The 20,587-nt window shown below is 46.6% G+C and overlaps 1 protein-coding gene across 1 annotated transcript in view; it reads left to right on the top strand.

Annotated features, from left to right (window-relative positions):
- The window catches only part of LOC8023319 (poly [ADP-ribose] polymerase tankyrase-1), a 51,822-nt gene extending 35,456 nt beyond the window's left edge, over positions 1 to 16,366 (top strand). The window contains exons 18-25 of the mRNA XM_029986427.4: positions 394 to 583; positions 925 to 1,042; positions 1,127 to 1,212; positions 1,447 to 1,521; positions 6,945 to 7,128; positions 11,758 to 11,866; positions 14,014 to 14,170; positions 16,150 to 16,366. Of these exons, the coding sequence (XP_029842287.2) occupies positions 394 to 583; positions 925 to 1,042; positions 1,127 to 1,212; positions 1,447 to 1,521; positions 6,945 to 7,128; positions 11,758 to 11,866; positions 14,014 to 14,170; positions 16,150 to 16,209 (979 nt within the window). The 3' untranslated portion in view covers positions 16,210 to 16,366. The remainder of the gene's footprint in view (positions 1 to 393; positions 584 to 924; positions 1,043 to 1,126; positions 1,213 to 1,446; positions 1,522 to 6,944; positions 7,129 to 11,757; positions 11,867 to 14,013; positions 14,171 to 16,149) is intronic.
- Positions 16,367 to 20,587: the final 4,221 nt, after the last annotated feature.

The following is a 20,587-nucleotide window of genomic DNA, read 5'->3' as shown; positions in this document are numbered from 1 at the left end:
TCGCAGCTCTCCTCTGTCGTTCACTCTGCGGTTTCTGTCAGTACCACCTAGAAGACAAAAAGGCCTTTTTTGACGTCATCACTAGAGGATCCATGCAACTCAACCTTGCTCACGTCTTCATCGCAACGACACCAAGATGCACGCGTTTGCCTCTTGGGTTGGGTCGTGGATCCACTAGCGACGACATAATGCATACTCTCTCCTACATTGGCCCCATCAACAATGTAGGAGAGATTTTTTCTGTTCGGCGGCACCAACTGGTTCGATCTAGATGAAAGCAGCCCTGTGCCACGCCTTGCGGCCTTTCAATGAACTACGGTCTTGGCCCAACGCGATTATGTCCCACGTGGTCGGAGCATGAAGCCTTTCGTTTCCCGACGCATGGGCTGGCAGCGTGGCACCCTCGTTGGAGGGCCTGGAGGCGGAGATCCCTGGGGCACTACAGCTGCTGGTGACGCAGCGGGCTCCGCGTGATTCTCTGGGCCCCCCGCTGGCGGACCTGGCGACGCACCAGCACGACTTCATGCAGTTCCTGGCCACCGTCGGCCTGGGCCACCTCTGCGAGCTCTTTGACAGGGAGCGGGTGAGCGTCCCTCGGACACCCCGCGTGCGGGCCAGAGCGCCAGAGACCCTTTCACATTACCTCATGGCTCGTTGGCGTCGTCGGCGCCCAAAGCTGCCTGCCGAACTTTAGGTGGAGCCAGAATGGCACGGCTCGATGACGGGAGTAAGACTGGCGCAGAATCCTCGTTTCCGAGGACGGAGGCGCCGAGGGGGTTTCGATCTCGAAAAGGTTGGGTCTGTCCTCATTGCAGTTCCCCATGAAATTTTGCTCCTTGACGGTTCTCGGAACAAACGCTACTTGCGTCAAAAGGATCTTAGGGTATGAGGGAAGTGCAAGTTTCGGGGGCCGGGGGTTTGCAGATCACCATGGACATCCTGGCCGAGATGGGTCATGAGGAGCTCAAGCAGATTGGTGTGTCGGCGTACGGCCATCGGCACAAGCTTATGAAGGGCATCGAGAAGCTGGTGACGAGCCGAGGTGAGGAGCAGCCCGGTCTTCGTATGTGGCGCTATAGATAGTTCATAGAGAGGTGCGTTTATTTGACGTGTTTTCTGGCTACAGGGACGTCCAACGCCCCCCTGGCTCCAGGCACGGTGCTGCTCGACCTGTCGCCCCACGACAAGGAGTACCTTGCAGTTGAGGAGGAGGTGGGGCCCGTTGATAACCACCGCGCCCCAATTGCCGTGCACCGGCATAGACTCGGTACTGTCGTGGATAGTCTTGGTGCCCCGTCGCCACAGAAGCGTGGTGGCCGCATCACCGCCACTTGTGAGCGGGCCGAGGCACACCTCGGACGCATTTCTGCACAAAGAGAGTCGTGGCGATGTTGCAAGCGAGGGTGTCTGGTGTGGGAGCCCAGGGACTGACTTCCGTCCTCTCAGTTGCAGGCCACGGTCCGGCAACACCGAGACAACGGCTATGCGGGTGGAGTATTTATGCGCTACAAGATCCTCAAGGTGAGGGCCCCTGGATGCGACTCTGTTTGGCCTGCATTACCTAGGCTTGGCCAACGCCTCATGAGCGCTTGTGGGGAGCACCCCTAGATGGATGCTTACTCAGGCTATGAAGCGGACAATTTACGGTACGTAATCGTGAGCTGAGAAGTGTGAAGGAAGCGCAAGTGGAGAAGAAGCTATGGCTCTGCAACCAGCATATAGCCAAGCTCCAGTTTAGTTCCAGGCAACAAGCAGACTAGAGGCGTCGACTGGAGGGTAGTGCAATGGAGGTACTCGGGGCAATGGTGTTCCTAAATTTGGTGTGGCATTACCAGTGCTCTGTTTTCTGCGAGATTGGACTGGTAAACACTGCACTTCTGAGCCCTTTCCCCTTTGGCAGGCATAGTGCATTCTAGATACTGTAAACAACTAAATTTTTGTGGGCTCGAATTTTCGTGAATCGGGCCAAAGCTGAAAATTTGAAATCTTTTGCAGGCTCAAATTTTCGCAAATTGGGGCGGTGTGCTGTGTGTTTGCTACCATAAAGAAACATATTCGTGGGACCTATTTTTTGCAAATCGTGGGCGATTTGAAGAAATTAGCGAAAATTAGCTCCTCGTGAAAGTTAAGTCGTTTACAGTATCTGATATACTTGGCTGTTGCATTTACAAATGATGATCCCATTGAACTCCCATAGAAATGTGCGTACATAATCAATCTCCCAATTGTTGCATTTGCTTTCCCAGTTATTACGTCCAAAAACTGCCACCTGATACGATCAACACAACGCGTTAGGCTGCAGCCAACCTATTTTTTTTTGCTGTGGTTCCCTTTTCTTCCCTTTACCTTTCTGGGCTGTGCCTCTTGTTTTGCTTACTCGGGCGGGCATGATCTTGGGAAAGGGATTCAGGTTTTTGCAATTGTCCATTTATCTTCATTACAAAAAGAGAATGCACAAAAAAGAAGGAACCCAAGGAAGACTTGTACGACAGACGAGTGGAGTGATTGTGTGTCATGCATGGTTTCCACTGGTCTTTGTTTTTTACAGCGGAGCTGTTAAGGGCTAGTTTCCCCAGTTTCGTGTCCTGTACCAAACAAATGTTGACACAAAACTACACAAAACTCTGGACAGCTACCACCGTCTATGAGCGACGGCAGCAACCAGACAACCAGTCTGGTTGCTGCCGTCGCTCATAGATGGTGGCAACCTTTCCAGCCATCATAGAAGAATGAATAGTTGGGCGGGTTGGTGGGAAATCATCGTAGGAAACAGCGCGCAAAACAGACGAGGACGAAGAAGAACCACACGGGACGAGCGTACAGTTTTGCTGGTCTTCCTTCTTCACCAGAGTGGAAAGCCTGAAAGATTTTTTTGTGTGCTGTTTTTATAATGAATCAGTACCACCTAGCCCAGTTTTTAACACTTCTGTCTGTTTATCTTGTCATCTCTTATCTAGATGCACACTCACGCTTCTGTTGTGCTCGCTCCTCGGTGTTCTGCTGGTTTCGTTCTGCATGTACCGTAAGATACAGAGCATCCGCCCATTCCACAATAAGCGCCCACCCCTCAATTTTGTAATATTCGGAAAGTACCGTACAGAAAGGACATAACATATTGTTAACCTAAGGAGTGTCCATCCCCCAGTTTTTCATGATTATCTCCAAATTTTCAGTGGGCGCTTTCTCAGGGTACAGTGACATATCGTTAATATGGACACCTCCGTTCCCCCCGAAAATTGTCCATAACGTGAGTTGCTCATAATAACAATACAAAAATGCATGTATTTCCCCAGTTAGTCACCAAAAATGGTGTCCATATAGCGGAGTATCCACACTAACAGGGTAAACGAGACATGACTGTATTACGGTAGTTGGGAATTTGTAATTGTTCACCGCACATGCGTCGAGCTTCACTGTTTTTCACCGGCATGCTAGGAGCAGTAGCTGACAGGGGGAGCATCTGCATTAGCTCAGTGAGCTCGGCAATTTTGCTCACTCTTAGTGGTCGGCATTCTTTGATTCTGATTTTTGATGGGTCCCTAGTTTTAAGTAATAGATCCAAAAGAAAATTTGACCTGTGTTTGGATGAATAGCTACTCCACAGCTCTGGAAGTCCACATTAAGTAAATTTCTCTGTGACAGTTGCTTCCTGTCTCATCTATAGGCCCCCCCAAAAGAGTTATTGGTTATGTTTTCTCGGATAATTTTTGTATGATGGTCCGTTAAACGTGTCAATGCGCTCTACAGTACATTGTAGAAAGGCCCGTTGAAAAGATACACCCAATAAACTTTTTGCGCTTTGTTTGTATATAGTATATATACGTTGCAAATGTACTAATCCTTATATAAAAATATTTTTAAAATCTTTTTAATGCGCAGGTTTCTGACCAGGAAAGTGATTGATATTTCCTGATATACTAAAAAGAATCTGCATCACTGAGTGCTCAAAGTCTCTCCATATATTGCACCTTCGGTTGGGACAAGATGCCAAAGTTTCAGAAATCACCATTATCTGATCCCAAGTTCTAAGCAATTTTTTTTAATTATTTTTAATAAGAAAAATGGTACCAGACTTGGGAGGACTAGGAGGGTCAACTTTTGAACCATTGACTAAACTTGATTAGAATTTCCAGGGTGACTTGAATGCTATTAGGAATGATAACATCTGAACTTTCAGCCTTGTATGCCAATTCTACAACATATTACCGTAATATCCCGATAGCCCAACCAAAAATGAATCCAAGTAGGGTGAAAATAAGGTATGGGTTTTCTTTTGGTGGACGATAAAAACAAATTTGAAAAAATGCTAGGTTTAGGTTTTGTGACCTGCAAAACTTGGGATCGCAGGGCCCTCAGCATAAATGGCGTTACTTAGCCGCGACAAGAGCTAAGTGAGCATTGCTGACTGTGAAAGACAGTCATCTTTGGGTCATCGGGGCAATGAACCAAGGACGACTGTCCTTCCCAGTCAGCAAGGCTCGCTTAGCTCCCGTTGTGGCTATGTAACAGCATTTCTGCCAAGGTCACTATTGGCCAGGGCCCTGCAGTTACTAAAAATGGGCTATCTTTCGGCGTTTCTCAAAAAATGGCAAATCGTGCCAAAAATATGGGTGGGTTACCTTTTTGGGGGGTGGGGCATCTCTCGGGATATTATGGTAGGCTTAAGAAGCTCCTGGAAAAAGTTACTTCATTAGGAAATGTGAATGTATTATAAAGAAATAATAATTTCAATCCACTTTCTTTTTTTAAGTTAAAGCAACAACTAATTTTATAAAATGTAATTCTACACCTTTGTTCCCGTAAAAAATTGTCACTAATGCGAGTTGTCCATAATAAGGAGACAAAAATGCATGTATTTTTCCAGTTCGTCCCCGAAAGTGGTGTCCATATACCGGGGTATCCATATTAACAAGGTCCATATCAACGACAGCGAGACATGACTGTACTCAAAAAGAACAAAACTTTTCACATAATTTTTGTGTTTTAAAATATTAAGTTTTCATCATGAAGGAGAGAGATTTTTCAGACTATGAGTAGTACCTTAACTTATTCCTCAGGAAATTTCAGTGCAGCATAGAAGTGAATGAAGTCTTCATACTTTCAAAACGTTAAATGATACATTTCCTCGGCTGTAAGACTATTCATCGAAAGACAATTCGTAGCAGGGCAACTCATAGCAGGGCAATTCGTTGCATAGGGCTATTTGGAATAGGGCAATTGGTCTAGATGACGATTTATTACCCTATTAAAAGCACACTCGCTGAACCACTCAAACTGTCGGCCGTGAGTGATAAGATTGGCCCAGCGAACACGTAGCCTCCCGTGCGCTGTCAGCTTAAAAGCCGACGACGAGACTCGAGATTTTGCAAGGCAGAACATCCTCCTCATTATGGGGAAGGAGGAAACAGGCAACGGTGGACAGGGTTGGGGGGGGGGGGGGGGGGGGGAGAGGAGGGAGCAGGGGAAAAGTGGAAAGCGCGAACTGGTCGGTCGGTCTTTAAGGATGAATAGAGTATAGAAACCGGACATAGGATCGTGAAATATCCAAACAAGATACAACACAGCATGCATGTTTAAAAGAAAAGCCTCTGACCTTTCTGAAACTTCAAAAGAACACAGACAACAAGGCGGTGTTCAAACTTTTCTTGGAAGGCTTCTGAACTTTATACATAGGTACATGTTCCATGCACCCCCCCCCCTTCCCCCCCTTGGCCGAATTCCGGTAAACTGTTAGCCTTGAATAGTTTATTCTAAGCTTTCCTAAAAAAAAGATTACAAAAAAACTTTCAGCCTTTCCACTCTGGTGAAGAAGGAAGACCAGCGAAGCTGTACGCTCGTTCCGCGTGTTTTTTCTTCGTCCTCGTGTGTTTTTCGGGATGAATGATGTCTGCTGCCAAAAACTAATGACATCTTCTCTTTGAAAATTTCTCGAAATTGCTTTAAACTTTGTAATTTAACATTGATATCTGAAACTTTGACAGCCTGCCCCAACCACCGACGCTACATTCGGGCCAAGTCTGAGCTTGCAACGATGCAGAATTAAAAGAGACCTCATGAACGGTGGTGACACTGCCCTCGAGGCTCCCTGGAAGCTAGATTCTTCAGTGTTGTCAAAGAGGGGAATGACATAGTACTTGAATTGGGAGGTATAGCTTCAAAAGCGCACCGTCATGGCGTTCGTCATCTTTCTGTACGTGCTTCATCATCGCTGAACCAATCGTAAAGAGAAAAGGCCCAGTGATTTGCTCTTTGAATTCTGCTTGATTGGTCCCATTATCTCCTGCCTAAGCGACACAAAAGTTTTGCTTTCCTGCTCTATTTCAAGGCACTTGAATCATCTTGTTCTAATGGTGCCAGGAGAGAACTACACCATTTACAATGGGATGAGCACTTCATCGACCTTTCGGGGCAATTAGTGCTTATCCTTGTTTCCGTTCCTCCACCGCCTCGTCAACACATTAGAAGCTTTCTCCTGGACATCAAAATCTGAAGAGGATGAGGGGGATGCAAGAGGCCATGGCTAAGAGCAAATACTTCTGATGTTCAAAGCACCGATTTGGATTTAATGAGGAGCCTTCAATGCACGACTGATAAGCAAACATACCTACTGATATCCGACACATGCAGAATTATTGAAAATTTTTATTTTTGAGTGGTCGATGTTTGACATAACAGCCGACACTCCTTCCATCGCTCAATATCTTCCAGATAAGCATAAGCCTCGGTTGCTTGAAGTGAATATAAATCTAACAGTTCTAACTAGACTGAAGGACAAATAAATTTGGTTAAGGTTAAGTGACGTGAGAGGTGCCTCTTGCAGATTTTGTAGGCCTGCGGGTGTCCGACAGTAGCCCAGGGTGAACCTGTTTTGCCAGTCACGCTGCCCAACTGCGGGGGCAGGCCGATGGCAGCAGCGCTTGATCCCTGCGGACCCCTCTGTGCAGATCCAGCGGGTGCGCAACCGGAAGCTGCTGGAGCGCTACTGCCACCGGCGGAAGGAGGTGGCTGAGGAGAACCATGGCCAGTCGAATGAGCGCATGCTCTTCCACGGCTCGCCCTTCATCAACGCCATTGTGCAGAAGGGCTTTGACGAGCGGCACGCCTACATCGGCGGCATGTTCGGGGCAGGTGGGTCAGGCTTCCTTGCGGGCATGCGCTCATGCAGGCATGAGCTCGTGCGGGTGTGCGCTCATGCAGACCGTGAAGCCTGGGGGCCGCATTTCTTACGGAGTTTCGCCAGAGTTGCTTGGGTTTACTTGTGTCCCCTTTACCGATTGTCTGTCGAGCCAGACACTGTGGGAAAAGGTTGGACACAGGGTCGAGGAATTCACCATCACCGATTTTGCCAGGTACTTGCACCGAAATTTTAGAAACAAAAATGATTAGATGTGAGTGAAGCGATGCATAAACTCTTTAAATATTGTTTTAAGGATAGTTTTTGGGGACTTCTTTTTTCTCTCTTTCATAAAAGACTGAACTTGAAGCAGGTGATTAAATGCAGCAAGTCAGTCTCACAAATAGGCCACACTTCCCAATGAGATCCACCTCGTCACCCAAGATAGCCGCTGTTGCAGCACTGACACACACATATTGAAAGAAGCCTCATTGATTTTCCACAGATTTTAAATATGATAGCATTTATGAAGAAACTACATCCTTTTGCATTCGTGGCTCGCTTTGTAACCAACGAAGCAGGTGGCATGCATCTGTTGTACGGTCAAACCTGTTTATAACACACAGCAGGAAGTGCTACGATCAATTCGATATACCAATAATTTGGTATAGCAAAAACCATTTACAACGAACTTCCATGATACGTTCGTTGTTAGGCGAGAGCTTCTCTTTCTTTCTCATCTCTTTGCCTCCGCCTTGTAACAACGCTCTGGAAAGTTTTTTTGTTTTGTTTTTTTGCATGCGTGCAGAGTTAGTTCTTTTAGCTTATCTCCCCTTGTGAATCACTTCTCTTCGTGGACAACCATTTTGGGATGAAGCTTTTTTTTCTGTGTGTGTGCAGAGGGTATTTTTTTTTAGCTTCTCTGAATTGCGTCTCTTCGCTCAATTTTGTTTGCAACTTGAGCTTTTAGGATTTTCTTTCTCTCCCACTTTTTTTTTTTGGGGGGGGGGGGGGGGGGGGGGGGAGGGAGGGGAAGGGACAGGCTAGAAGACGACTGTTTACGCGTTTTTGAAAGCCTTCCCAAGGGGAAAAGTTCGATATAGCCAATATGTTGTTTGTTACAAAAAGTACTTCTTAAGTGCATTTTTATTTAAATTTTACGTGAGCTCAATATCGACAATAATTCGCTGTACGTGGGTTCGTTCTAAGCGAGTTTCACTGTACATGTTGTCTCTGGAAACACGGGCCAAATCATTCCTGCAAAAAGTGTGCATTGCACCGAAAAAAAGGTTACTGTTGTGGTCCACGCCAAAGGGCCCATTTGGGAAAATTAATGATGTTCAGTATAATTATATTAATAAATTTTAAGTAATTAACTTTTTGATTAGTAACTTTAAAGGTATGGTTTCAATGAGAAACTTGCTGGGCATTCTCGAAAACGTGTAGATCCACTAATTTTAGAAAGATATAAGGTGCGTACTGCACAGCATCTTACGGCGTTCCAAAAAAGCTTGCAATTAGGATGCATTTTAGGTTTCAGTTTTCTATTGGAGCACATCTTTGTGCCATGGTCTTCCCCCCCCCCCCTCCGTGGTCAAGGCATGCGATGCACGTGCCTTGCCACTTCCTTCCCTTGTACAAAGGAGGTGAGGTGGTAGCTGTGCACTTCCTTTCACTCTCTCAGCTGTGTTCTGGAGGTTTTTATTTATTTTTTAGTTAAATTTTTGCATTGATCACTCCCTTCTGGCTGAAGGGAAGACTGGGAGGTGTGTTAACGTCAGCCAGAGCATATTCCCTATCCCTCAGATTCTATGTTTTCAGGGCTCTTCACAGTTCACTGTAGTAGATGTGCTCACCATTAACACTTTGGCATGCCATAAAAACAGAAATACAAGGAAATTCAATTAGGTGTTTTTTTTTGTGACACTCATGAAACTGATACATACGTGCAGTACCGCATCGGTGGCTCTCACGGTGACTAAGTGGATTTCATTAGCAGGTGTGGCACGTTTGTGTGACTTCGAGTTGCTGCATTTGTGGGCGTGGTGTGCGAGGGACAGTGGACCGTCTCTGTTTGATTACCCGGTTCTTGTACTTCATCAGCCATCGCTGTGCGAGTGTGCTTCATTCCTGTTCCTGATTTTTTTTTTTTTTTTGCATAATTTTTACTTTAATTATGCACCAACTAGTCCAATTTCGTGCATTGTTGAAGATTGGAATATCTTTAATATCCATTTTTTTCAGTTTACATTCATGTAGAATTACCTTTCTTGTCAGTTTTTGAGCTTGTGTACCATTTGTGGAGTCAAAAATCAGCTTTTAGTCAATTCATAAATTTGTGTTTCGTTTATGTTAAAAAAAGATGTGATTTGTAAGGGACCATTTTCAGAAATGGCCGGTTTAGGGGTATGAAAATATGTGAGCATGTGCCCAAGCAAGCGCGGTCACTCTCTCGACCAAGGAAGCGTGCAGAGAACGAGATGGCACGTGCACTGCCGCCTACCTCCTGTGAACTAAAGTTATGGTGGCGTCACGCATGCGCTGAACGCTTGGCGAGATCGGTCCATTGTGGCTTATCTTTTTGCCCCGAAGTTCATTCATTCCATGACGCTTCTTCCTTCTCCTTCTTAATCCGCACATTGTTTCATCCTCCAAATCCTCAAACCCCGTTTTCTGCCAGGCGGCACCAATAATTTCTTTGTCATTCGTGAATCTTAGATTTAATATTTCTTCTTATGTCCCAGCGCCTACTATATACTATACAGGGTGTTTGACTTTAATTCAAACTGATTTTTTAAAAATGGGGGGTGAGAGTTAGATGAGTTCTGGTTTTCACCACGTATTTGTCAGGCTCAGCGGACACTAGATGAAGGGGTAATCGTCACGGTAATTTGACTAATTGACTAAAATCTCTCGATTAACTTTTTAGTTATTGGTTTTAAGGGGTCATGCTGAAATTGCAGTATTGACGGCAATTACTATTAAAGGCCAGACCAGTTAACAGAAATTTCGAAAATGTAATGGTTTTTTATTTATTAATTGATCAATTCTCGCGTTTTGCCACCTGATTTAAAAATTGCATCCATAAAGAGTGTTACAAGCCCTGGCCACAATGAAGCTTGAACGAGTGACGTCTTTTCAATCATGCCGTCAATATCTCGGCAGCGTGTCCTTGGGGGGTGCACCAACGACACAACTGAAGATGTGACCTAAGTGACTACATCACTCCCAGTTCTTGATGCACTTTTTTTGCACGCATTTCTTTTAAATGGGTAATAAAGAACTGAAAATTTATTTTAAAAAACTTATTACCTTTTGGCAAATTGTTTAAATTGGTCTGACCTTTAACCCCTTGCCTACTAATAACGAGTGTCACTCGTGCCGCCATTTACGGACCATAAAACCCGACCACGAGTGTGACTCGTGTTTCGGTTTCAGAGCTTGTTTTGTGAGCTCTGCGGCAGATGGCAGCACTACCTATGTTGCTCCTGTTTACCTTGGGTTCTTTTCTTGTTTGCTTTGCCTTTTGACAGAGAGAGGGCGCTCCATTGACAAAAAATAAGCGCGCTATTGTAAGCAAGCGCGCCAAAAACATGTCTTCGGCGCGGAGGTCTGCTTTGGCGGACGAAGATATACAAAGGCTTCTTTTTGAAAGTGATGAATGCGCCAGTATTTCTGACGACGAATCCTGCTGCCTTTCCGATTACTCGGAATTCGATGAGGGTTCAACGGACAGTGAGAAAAGTGTTGAAAACGATGCGAATCCTGGAAGCATTTCATCGACTTCGGCGTCTGCACGTCAGTGGAACTGGGAGAAGAGGGACAACCAGCCTGCTCAGTTCACCTTTGTAGAAACCCCAGGTGTGTCAGCAAGGGTTCAACGCAGTCTTGGTGAGAAGACAAGCGCCTTGTCGACCTTTTCCGTGTTTGCAAGTCATGATTTTTGGGCGTCTGTCTCTGCTGAGACAAATCGCTACGCCGAACAAGAGATGGGCGACGAGGATCGTCCCAAGAAATGCTATGAGGAGCAATGGTTTAACACCACTCCGGATGAGATAAAGGCATACTTTGCCTTGTGCATCATTATGACGCAAGTGAAAAAACACACAGTCAAAATGAACTGGTCCAAGAGGTCCATAGTGGAGACCCCAATTTTCGGCAAAGCGATGTCCTGTGTGAGGTTTCTGCTAATCTCTCGATTTCTATCATACTGTGAAAACTACTGAAGAAGAGGAGACGACCAGAAGTCCTGGTATAGAGCACGATACTACGCCTGAAAGCCAAGGAAACGTTTTTCTTTATTTTGACGCAAATTTCTTGATTTAAATCAAGCTTTCTGTACAATCTTTAAAGAAAAAAAAATGAGTAGGCAAGGGGTTAATAGTAATGGCCATCAATACTGCAATTCCAACATGACGATTATCCCCTGATAAATACATAGTGAAAACAGAACCCGCCCAACTCTCACCCCCTTTTAAAAAAAAAATCTCTGAATTAAAATCAAACACCCAGTATAATCACCAACGTTGGTTGGCACTTTGTAACAGATAAATTGTTGTCAAGGGGTGTGAGTCGTGAGGGCAGTGCACCATCCGAAGAAGTTGTTAGACATCTTCTTTGCAATTTGTGATGCGACTCTGCAGGCATTTACTTTGCGGAGAATTCTTCCAAGAGCAACCAGTATGTGTACGGAACCTGCGGAGGAACCGGCTGCCCCATCCACAAGGACCGTTCCTGCTACATCTGCCACAGGTGAGCTTCTCGGAAGACTGGCAATGGGGACACCTGCCTGGGGTGCACTCACTTTACGAGAACAATTGGTACAGTAAAATCTCAAAAACTTGAATCTGAGGGGGACCAAAACTTTGTTTGAATAATGCAAAGTCTCAATTACTGGGAGCTGACTCCCTAGAAACATATAGGACGGGACCCGCATGTTAGTTTGAATTATCCACGAGTTTGAATTAATGAGATTCCACTGTCGAGTGCTCCACTAGTCTTGGAGAGGTCCCTGGATCGAAGCACGTACCAGATGGATATTTTCCGCAGCACCAGTCACCTAGAGCAGGGGTCAGCAACTGGCGGTCCGCGGGCCGTATACGGCCCTCGAGGCCTTCATTCAGCCTTTGAGCAGGGGGTTACGTGACCCCCCCTGAGGTCACGTGACCCCCGTGAAGTCACGTAACCTCACGGTTACGCCGACGCCGAAGCCGCTTGGAGGGAGGAGTAGCAGGCAGGATGAGGACGTGAGGAGGAGGGAGGAGGGGGTATATGCTCCTCTCAGTACCCTTCCCTCCTCCTCCTCAAGAGCTGCACTCTAATTCGGCGTTACAGGGAGTCGTAAATGGCTTTCATTTTTTAGGGGCAAAGCTCCTTAGGGTCTAGCCTTGTCCGTCCGGCGTTCGTGCTCACATCGATCTTGCTGGTGCTCGTGCTGCTGCTCGTGATCGTGCTCGTGAGCTCACGTGCTCGCATGCTCGTGTAAAGCAAAAAAAAAAAAAAAAATTATAAAAAAAAAAAAAAATGTTTGCACAGTTGACAGGATTCGAACCTGTGTGGGGAGACCCCAATGGATTTCTAGTCCATCGCCTTAACCACTCGGCCACGACTGCGGGACTAGTAGGGGGCTCTGAGATGTGGTAGTAACTCAAGAGCTGGGGATGTCATGGATGAAACGTTGCATGTAGCCGCTCAACGTCTATACAGGAGAGGGCGCTGCGGTCAAATGCATATTTAATCGCGTTAAACTTTGCATGCATTGGCTTAACGTTTATAGACGAGAGGGCGCTGCGGTCAAATGCTCAAGTGCGTATATAATCACGTTCCATACCACACAATCTTTCTGACATGGATGAAAACGAACGAAAGGCTCGGCATGGCTACGGCTCAGCGTCTACACAGACAAGCAGTACCAGAGCTTCGCCCCAATCAACATCATTCACCACGTGAAGATGCGGTCATTCTTCTTTTTTTTTTTAATCTTTTATTGGTATGAATTAATCCCCCCCCCCATCATCTCAATTTCTCCGTCCGTCTCACTCCGTCTCTGCTTTGTGGCAATTTTACCCGCTGCAGCAAAAGGTTGCCGACCCCTGACCTAGAGGGCTTAAGTTGTGCTCTATCTCAGGTGGAGGTCAACTTCTTCGCGTGTAAATCTCCTCCACCTTGGGGCTTCCCCTAAATCATTGACATTTCAGAGATTCACATTCATTTAGAAATGAGTGAGGGCCAATAGACGTTACTTCATGTAATGAGCGTCAAAATCTTGTAGCGCTCCATGCACCACGACAGGGCGGCCAACATGCATAGGATAAAATTAATCTGGAAAAGAAACAGACTAAGGCCTAATTTTCTTCTTAATTTGAGGTAAGTGGCTCACTTTGCATCAAGTGGACAATGCTTCCGAGACAAGCTACCTGCGCTGCCAAGACAAGGGGATGCAACACTGTAACAAAACTAGCTCGACTCGTTCCAAAGTTTATTTATTTAACAGTTTTTGTAATTCATTCCTCTTCTCGAACTTGCACAATTTTAAACACGAACTGATGCTGTAAAGACAAATAATTGTCGCACAATCTTGTCATCAAATCAGGAGGCACCTTTTAAGGCTTGTATGCTGCTTTGACATTTGGTATTGCGGTAATCGAGGGTAAAAGGACTTTGAAAATCAGTTCAAAGTATGTGTTGCACATTTAGACCCCTGTCTGCGTGGTCTGTTTGGCTAAAGAAACAAAATTGAGCTTACAGATACAGACCCGTTAAATGCAAAGAGCACAGTCACGGCGTAAGACAAGACATGAGGAGCACCGTTCGGCGGCAGTTCGGTCTTGCCAGGAAAGAAGTGCAGCGCTTCCCCGACCCCCCGTGTACATAGAGGCATTGGCGATTGGTTTCTGCAGGCAAATGTTGCTGTGCCGGGTGACGCTGGGCAAGTCCTTCCTGCAGTTCAGTGCCATGAAGATGGCCCATGCGCCACCGGGCCACCACTCGGTCATCGGGCGGCCCAGTGTGGGTGGCCTCTCTTACCCAGAGTATGTCGTCTACCGGGGCGAGCAGGTGAGACATCCCACCGCCGACTGGCAGATGCTCTCAGAGGCATGGGTCCCCGGGTCGATTGGGATACCACGCCACACTTGGGGCACATGCGCGGCAGTTAGCGGGGCAAGCCACATTTCTGTCCCAATGCAAATGTCTTTTGTAGTGGGCAGTGCAGAAAAGGCACCATCTACCGTAGACTCCACCTACTGTGGGCATTCAGGCAGGAGAGGTTTTGTACATAAAAATTTTCTGGGCACGCTGGCACGATGCTGAACCTGGCTGTCAAACGAGCGTCGTCGGCAGATCGACAAACTCGTTTGCTCTCTTTCCCGCACTTCCTACCAAATCTCTTTCTCCGACGGTTTCCTTCCTGAATGCGTGCATAGGTTGTCAAGTTGCTTCTCATTCTTTGTTATAGGCATTCGGTCTACTCACAGCCACTGTGTGTAGTGTTCCCGTCACCCCACTGAAGGACACTTGCGCTCTTGTCATACTAACCGGGCTGTTTGTGGAGCTCGAGGGTTTCTTGTGTCACATCGTCAAGACCTGTTGTATTCAGCTTGTGCCCCGCTGTTGTATTCAGTTTGTGCCAGGCCCAGACCCGGCAAGACTTTTTCAACAGCACACCAGTTGCCTCGGGGTGGGAGTTGCACACCAGCTCGGGTGAAAGCATAATTTATCATCTATAAACCTTCACCACCTTGGGGACCTGTAGATTATCATCATCTAAGGATCAGATTTTTTTTTATTCTCTTTCTCATGCAAGTTGAAACGTGGTGGCGCCTGTGTGAAAATAGCCCCTCAACACTTCCGGTCCTGAACTAGACTGCAGATATTGCCGTATTTGCAATATCAAATCCACAGGTTATCTTCGAGAAATGGTTGCTCGTAACATTGCCAGGATTATTTTGTGCCTTTGTTGAAAGAGTAATGCATAAAGGATGATGGAACGTATGAAGACCGGAAGTGTGCCAGGGCTAGTCATTAGATGGCACCACCGAGTTTGTTTACCAAAAACAAAAAGAGGGTGGGGGAGGGGGGGGCAAATACAACGCTTTTGCTCACCTTAGCTCTCGTGTGTCTCAGTGGTTTCTGCCACAGTTTAAGACTACCCATTTTCTCGTGCCTCTCTGTCACGTTTTGATGGCTCCATTTGACATACTATACAGGGTGTTTTACAGAATGCCAGTCAAATAGCACCTGCAAAGACTCTGCATCAGATAGAAAAAAGTTGATGCCGTGTTGGCTTCTGCCAAAGGGCTTGTGGACGCAGCAGATTCGCATTTCACTGGGCAACACACGTGGGAACAACTCGCGTGTTACCGGAGCCGATATTGCGGCCGCGCAGACAAAAGGGAGTTTTCGTAGATAGTTTTCGGCGTCCCGCAACGCTCTCTGCAACCTGCTACGATGCCCAGAACTCTACAGTCAAGGCTATCGGCGCGCAGACGCAGTAGCTGCTTATTCGTTGCGGAGGGGTTAGCGGAGGGGAAAACGCGGTCTACGAAAACTCCCTAAAGACGTGGGAACCCACTATGAACTCGCTTGTCAGACATGCCGGTAACAGCAAATTCCGCGGTTGATGCGATTCCCGTCGGACATCGAGTGACGTCGGCGGGAAACGCGGGGTGGGCGATGTTTCGAAATTTTTATGTTGCAGATATTTAGCCAGAAAAACGGGATGGGCGATCTCTCGGGGGTAGGCGTTCTCTCGGAACTTTACGGTAATTAAAAATATCACTCGGAGGTAATTAGTAAAGCAATTATATCGGACTCTACTAATTTTATGAAACAAGCCCTCTGGCAGTGACCGATAACAGCAATTACCTTTTTTCTGTGCAATGCATACTTATTGCAGGAATGATTTGGCTGTCGTTCTGAGAAACATCCTGTGTAGCACAACTTAGGAGCAGACGAAATGCGCGACCTTGGAGGCCTTGACACGGGGATGCCCCGCCTGTGGATGACCATGTGACGGGGGCTCCCTCTTGTTGCAGGCGTACCCCGAGTACCTCATCTCGTACCAGATCGAGAAGCCCCAAGAGCCACCCTCCTGAGGGCTCCAGGGGGGCCGACTGGCTCCGGCCGCGAGTGTGAGAGAATGTGTGGTGGATTCCTTCTCTGGACTGGTGCCACCCTGCTGGAGTGAACAAGTGCTTTGTACATTCATTGTTTGAGGATGAAAGAATGCCTGCTTGTTGGGCGAACAACGGAGACCTTTTCTCTGCTCTCTTTCGGTTGTGCCAACACCTGCCTTCGAGGTCCAGCTCCTTCGTGCACTCGTGGCACCGTTTCGACCTCGAGGCGAGGTGAACGGTTTGTATCCTGGGTGGTCCCGTCCCCGAGGAACACAGCCTTCATTGCTTTGCAACTATAAGCATTTTTCCTTTTGCCTTCGAGGCTTTATTCTGGACAAGCACTCTGAAAGTGCTTGCCAGTTACGGATTACTCGTTCGAGGGTTCGACCCCAGCCGAGGCGCTCGCTATATGATGGAGGTTTGGCGCAGAGAAGGCGCTATGTAGCCGAGATTTTAGTTGTACATCAAAAGATCCTCGTGCAATCTAAATTAATCTGGTCCTTCGCTGGGAGGAGGCAGATGCCCTGCGTTGGTTTAATGTGTAAACCTGCAAAATTTACTTTTGTTTAGGGTGCTTCCTGACGTAGTATATTAATTTTTATAATATATTTCGAGCATCGATACTGACCTCTTTTTCATGTCAAAATTATTGTTGACCCTAGCTTGTCGGCACGTAGACTTGTAGGATTTTAATCGGGGCTGTTTTTGCCGTTTCTTTTTTGGAAAGGAAGGATAATTGGGAAGCAAAGGGGCGCATTTCAAATTTAAAGGGGATGTGGGGATCAACTTGCAGAAAATGTGGATGATATTTTTCTTCCGGGTTTAATTTTTATATATTTAGGGCCCTTTGCAATCTACAATTTCTTTTTGCTGAAGACTATTTATTTTAGGTGCTACAAATAATAATTTACACCAATTACTTTGAAGATGGTTGTCAGAGCTATATTTTTTGCATTGTATTTTTCTCATGGATCTGATATCTTTGCAACCATTATGATTATTTTCATTCCGTATTTTCTTTTTTCTCCTACTCTTGAGTAACACTATACTTCGTGACATTTCTCTTTTTTTCCCCCAAGTTATTTTTCTGCAATTTATAATGTGGTCCTCCACCTGGCTTGCCATTTGTGTCCCTCCAAACCAGGTGACAAAGGATTCAAAATGAAAATAATTATGCAAGCAAAATAAAAAGCGCCCAAATGTCACGTTGTGTAGCGTACATTTGGGAATATACTGTCCTAGTCTAACGAGCCTTCTATCACATTTTCAGAACTCTGCAGGCTCTACTCTAAGTTCAAAGCAGAGATGTGATTTAAATGAAAGAGTAACTGAGATGTGAATGATATTTTGGTTGTTTCACCATACAGCCATTACCAACATCTTAGCCACATTTTATCAAAATCCTTCGAAAACTTAAAAAAAAAAAAAAAATTTTTGTTGATCCCCACTTTATTCTTTAACCCATTCATTGCCGCGCACAAGTCGCATGCTGCCGGGCCCTCCGTACCGCATGTTTTTCCCCTAAAACGGGGCCACACTAGGCGTGACTGTTTTGCTTGTATAATAAGCTTTTACGGTGAAACTTAGTGCAGAAAACAAGAAACATCTTTATTCACATGCCTAAAAACCGACGACCAGTTCGCGCTTTCCACTTTTCCCTCGCTTCCTCCTCTCCCCCTTCTACCCTGTTGACCGATGCCTGTTTTCTCTTCCCCCATGGTGAGGAGGATCTTCTGCCTTGCAGAATCTCGAGTCTGGTCGTCGGCCTTTAAGTGATAGGTTCAAGTTTATAAATAATAAATCGCTAGGCCCTCACAGATTCTTCCTCGTATGAAAGATCTTGAAGCACTCCATCCTCGGTCGCTTAGGTGTCATACAACCAGTACGCTCTTGTTGTGATTCGGACACCGAACTGCTGACAGAATCTCTCCCGTCATCGACAGAAGTCTTTAAAAACTCGCTATCCTTACCAGACGTCCCGTCATCATCGCTGTCGAAGAGGATATCCATGATTTCATCGTCAGAAAGGCCACACTGGACACTGGCATCTTCTCCAAGCAGGCAGTGGTCGAGCGGGAAAGACGACACACAAAAGAACAAGCTCAAACAAACACAGTGAACAGAACGACCCTCGCCATCTGTTGGTAATGTATCTAACTACACTACCCCAAGTCTACATAGCGTGCCATCTATGAATGGCTCTTTAATACGAAAATGTATGCAGCCCGGCGAATCATCGGCTTTAGCTATCTGGCCCCTGACGGCATGCCCGGCGATTCGCCGGCTTTGGTAGCGAATGGGTTAAGAGTCTAAAAAAACTGCACATATTCACAAAAATTATCTTGGGTTTCAATGTTCCAGGGGCTTTGTGTTGTCCAGGTAAGTACTGTCGAGACCGGTTATAACGAAGTCAACGGAATCATAAATCACTTCGTTATATCCGACATTTCGTTATAACCGACTTCGGTTAACGAAGTGCAAAAGAGAATGGAAAATTGTGATCGCTTCGCTGTAGCCGCTATTTCGTTATGACAGACTTCGTTATAACCGGTCTCGACAGTACTTCAGAAATGGGAACCCTCGACCTTTCAGGTTTTCAGTTGCATTTGTTTCGAGTGGCCATGGATGGTGAAAATGAGCACACTACCCAATGCAGCGCAGGAATGCGAGCAGTACGTGTTGCTTTCAAGAAAGCTTCCAGTAGTGAACTTGAGTGGCAGTTTATGGCAGTAGCCGTAAAATGTGGCCCACCATCTTGACCGAAAGGCGATGTGCGACGCTAAATTTGGGTACTCTGCCACGGCAACGAGCACGCACCACCGTCACAATCCAGCCCACTGCATTACGCTGTGGTGCCTGCAGCGCGTCTCTGACCGCTGCATTTACCATATCCAAAAATGTGGTTTCTCCGTTTCTGCCAGACGACGTCGCAGAAGTGGGACGCTGTTGCCGGCCGTAATCCCGGCGCGGTCGCAGCAGCGGTGGTGGATGTGGCAGACGCCTGTTCTGCCGCAGGTCACTCTCCAGCTTGACAGACCACGGGAGCTTCGGCATCCCAGAGTTGGGACGCCGCAACGATGGCGGCACTTGGGTTTGCTAGTACATTTTGTCGGAACTTCTACAACCAACCACCAGGATCGCGACGTCCCACAACATGACACTCCGGTTTTTGCAATGTCACTTGTTGTCACTTCGAGACCACTTCCGACGCATGAGCAGAATGGGACACTGAACACGCCAGTCAGACACGCATTTCAGACACCCCACCTGTAGTGTACCGCTGGATTGCGATGCAGCACACTCGCGGCGTCGCACGTTTCGTGCGATCGGGGAGGACTGACGTCGAAAAACACTGCGGCTACTGCTACCACATTTTCAATATATACAGCAGTGAGCCTAATTTTTTTGTTGTTTGCGCAGTGCACGCGAGTAGAGTACATTGTGTGCGAGGGATCCTCTCTTCTACGGAGACGAGCAGGAATACCTTGGAATAACAGAGTGCCACCAGCCCATGCCTACATGCAGCTAGATCAGAGGCAACTGTGGTTGGACCAGTGGGCAATGGCAGCTAGGACCTGTATTCTATACTTGCAAAGCTGTTTTCACAGCGGGTTCTACGATCATCATCAAGATACTTAAAACATGACAAAACATTCTTGCTATGTAAAGTTTGAGGTTTGAGCATAGTGACCTCAGATATGCGCTCGAAAAAGATTGCTGCACTTCTGTGCGACGGACTGAAAACGGCTATCAGTTTGTTGAACTTTGCTTTGACAGTTCCTTAGATCAAAAAGCTTCCCGCGTTCGTTGCGACGTTTCGTTGAGCACAAACCTGCTGTTCGCAACAAACTTTTTGCCATGTCAAGAGTTTGGCTTGAGAATGTGTTTTTTGAGTGAATACTATTTGTGAGTAACAATGTATTTTTGAAACTATGTTCTCGTAACTATGGCTCCGGCAAAAATTATGCGAAATGGAGCTAAGTTGATAGTAGTTTCTACAGGCGAGCATTCACATCGTGACTGTGGACACTCACTGGTGACTGACATCAATCTGAGGGCCCTGGTAGCATGGCCTGAACTGCCAGCCCCCGCTTGGTGGATGACATAGAGATCTGCCCAGGTTCGGGCAAGCCTGAACTCATCCCGACTCATGTCAGGCCTGGTTTGGGCCTATATATTTCATGGTCCGTCGGGCTCGGGTCAAACCTGGATTGACGTGTCGGGACCCTACATCCCGCAAAAAGTGTTGGAAAGCGAGAGCAAGTTAATGACAACGCGGGTGACTCACCACAATCATTAGCTTCGTTTGATTTACCCGCACCTCCTGCACCGGTGCAGAAAAGTGTAGGGCGGCGTA

This window comes from Ixodes scapularis, unplaced genomic scaffold (assembly GCF_016920785.2).
Source record: "Ixodes scapularis isolate PalLabHiFi unplaced genomic scaffold, ASM1692078v2 PGA_scaffold9__187_contigs__length_104089568, whole genome shotgun sequence".
In the NCBI taxonomy this organism is placed as follows: domain Eukaryota; kingdom Metazoa; phylum Arthropoda; class Arachnida; order Ixodida; family Ixodidae; genus Ixodes; species Ixodes scapularis.
Note: the sequence above shows the minus strand (reverse complement) of the source record. Positions and strands in the feature narration are given on the sequence as shown.